Source organism: Corvus brachyrhynchos, unplaced genomic scaffold (assembly GCF_000691975.1).
Source record: "Corvus brachyrhynchos isolate BGI_N302 unplaced genomic scaffold, ASM69197v1 scaffold137, whole genome shotgun sequence".
In the NCBI taxonomy this organism is placed as follows: domain Eukaryota; kingdom Metazoa; phylum Chordata; class Aves; order Passeriformes; family Corvidae; genus Corvus; species Corvus brachyrhynchos.
In genome coordinates, this window is record NW_008238830.1 from 67,659 (window position 1) to 70,269 (window position 2,611).

The following is a 2,611-nucleotide window of genomic DNA, read 5'->3' on the forward strand; positions in this document are numbered from 1 at the left end:
AACCGAGTGGACACATCACCTGGAGCAGGTGGAAGGTGGCTCTCCTGTTCCCAGCACCCAGGGGAAGGGCAGGCACGGGAGCCACAAGCAGGCAAACAGCATCTGCCAGTGTCCTGGGGATGCATGGAGGACCATGGAGAGCAGGGAGCCCTGTGGAGAACCCCCCCACGCATGCAGCCCACCCAGCGGAGAACCCCCAGCTCTAGGGCAGGGAGCAGGGAGAGAGGGAGCCAATAAATAGAGGCAAATTTGCAGGTACTGGCAGCAGCCCCATCCGTCGGGCAGGGCAGGGCAGGGCAGGGAAGGGCGCACTGGATGCAAGTGGTGGGAGCCCCAACGCTGGGGAAGGGGCAGGCTGGAAGGAAGCGCCGGTCCTGGGAGGTCCAGGCGGCTCTGCAAGGAAAAAAAAAGGCCAGGCAGGTTAGCTCTCCGAGGCCGTGTGGCACACAGAGTTCTGGTCAGCACAAAATCTCTTCAGAGGCGGCGCACCGGAGTCCTCCTCCTCTTCAGTTACCTGCAAGAGCCAGAGGTCACAGGCAGTGACACTGAGTGACGCACACCTAGACAAGGCTGTGACACACCATGGGGACACCCCAGGCTGTCACCTGTGCACAGACCCCAGGGCACCAGGATCGGGAACCCACTCCAGCCCTGGAGCCTGCCAGAATTGTTAACTTTCCCACAGCCTCACATCATTCCCTCACACTTCAACACTTGATCTGAACCAGGGAATAGCTCAGGAAACCAGGAGGTTCCAGGAGCTCCCAGGGGGCACTTCGGGACTGCAGAGCAAGTCCATCCACCAAGACGTTTCTGCTACAAGGAGCAGCAACAAGGGTAAAAGGGCCAAGGGCACATTTAGAAGTGGTTTCAATTCCCCTCCCCTTACCTGAGTCTCAAGGGGGACTGGCTCTTCCTTTGTGAGAGTGGGAGGCTCATCTGCCACTTCCGAGGAAGGCAGGGAGGGCTCTGGGGAAAACAGGTGGGTCAACAAAAATGCAGACCCAGCACCCAGCTCAGTGCTGAGTGAGGACAGAACGTCAAGCAAAAGAAGTCCCCACTGCCCTGTCAGCTTCCAGCAGTGCCAAGTCCACCCACCAGACCACCAAGAGCCCTGCAAGAGCCTTTCCTGAACCCATAAATATATGTCCTCCCTTCCCAGCCCAGCACCCACCTTCCAGAGTCTCCTGCCCCAGGGTGGGAGGCTGCGAGTCGTCTGTGCGGAAGTCAGACGTGTGGGCAGGACTCATGGACTCGCTCTGCTGGGGACTGGGGCTGGAGTTGGGGCTGCTGTCCACCTTGAGCTGGTACACGTCAGACAGGGAGCTCTGGTTGCTGTTCTCATCTGCAGAAACAGCACCTGGTGAAGAAGAGCACCTTGACCCAGGGGCACAAGCAGCTGAGGGCAGCACTGCAAGATGGGGTCTTGCCATGAAGGCAGAGCACAGTCAGAGAGTCAAACAGGGAATTCACTATTCCACATCAGCCCAAGGGCTGTCAGGCACAGGACTGCCCTCCAGAACACAGTGGGAATCACATACACAACTGGCCATGGGAGAGGGAATGCTCCTGCCCTGGGAATGAGAATGAGCACTGCCAAATCGCACATGTGCAGCTTGGGAGGGCCCTGGGCATACGAGGGCAGGAATCTCCTGCCATGTACCAGGGTTTTGTTCCTCCTCTGTGAAGCAACACCAGGATCAGTGCTCAGCACCTGTCTCCCAATGAGGAGGCAGGCCTGGCACACGCCTTTCCAAACTGCAGACCTGCAACATAACCTCACCGCATCTCCTGGAAATGCCGGCACACTCCCGATTTTCCTTAGCCACACGAAGAGCAGAGGCTGGGCAGAAGTGTACAATCTGCTCCAGCAGTGAGTCCAGTGCTGCCGGAACCTCTCCTGACTGTACAGCGCCTGGACCAAGAGCAAGGCCAGGGACATCCTTTGCCCCTTCACACTAAGGTCCATGAAGGTTAACTGCTGGAAAAGCAAGCTTGGCTGCAGGTGGCTACTGGCCTCTCCCCAGCAGAGACTGGAAAGGGGGGAGCAGGAAACCCCACTCCTTCAGTTGGCTGTGAAGCTTCCCACAGAAGATACCAGAAACAGCCCGTTAAGACTCTCTGATAACAAAAATGAACAGTTTGGGCAGGGACAATCCAGAAGTGGATCAGCCCAACTCCCAGCTGCTGTACAGCCTCCCCACACTGAAGGCAGCTCAGCCAGACCCACCTTGGAATTCCAGAAGGAGGGAGGAGTTGGCAGAGGTGTCAGCTGGGAAGCCATTGGGTTCTCGGACGGTGCTGCTACTTGATTTGGATTTCTCTTTCTTGAGGACAGAAAGAAAAGCACAAACACAAGGTCAGAGGAACACAGGCTGCTCCAGAGGAGCCATTCCCCTTTCTGTCTCCAGAAGCCCAGAGGGATGTGCTCAAGCTGGCCTTTTCCCTTGGCTTTGGGGGCACATTTCTAAGTGAGAGGCAAAACTCCATCTGTAAAGAGACTGGGAATCAGGAAAGAGAGGAGGAGCTGATGCCCAGGGGGCTCAGCAGGGGCTTTGTAGTTCTGGGGGCCTCAAGTCGGCTGAAGGGGCTCGTTGGGGCTGGGGGGGGG

General features: G+C 57.6%; 1 protein-coding gene across 1 annotated transcript; it reads right to left on the bottom strand.

Moving 5' to 3' along the window:
* Positions 1-205: 205 nt before the first annotated feature.
* BCL7B (BCL tumor suppressor 7B) lies at positions 206-2,342 on the bottom strand (the record flags this gene model as incomplete). Its single annotated transcript, XM_017738110.1, has 4 exons — positions 206-514; positions 890-969; positions 1,175-1,360; positions 2,231-2,342. Coding segments are annotated over 4 exons (471 nt in total), but the record flags the coding sequence as incomplete, so codon positions are not given.
* Between the last annotated feature and the right edge of the window lie 269 nt (positions 2,343-2,611).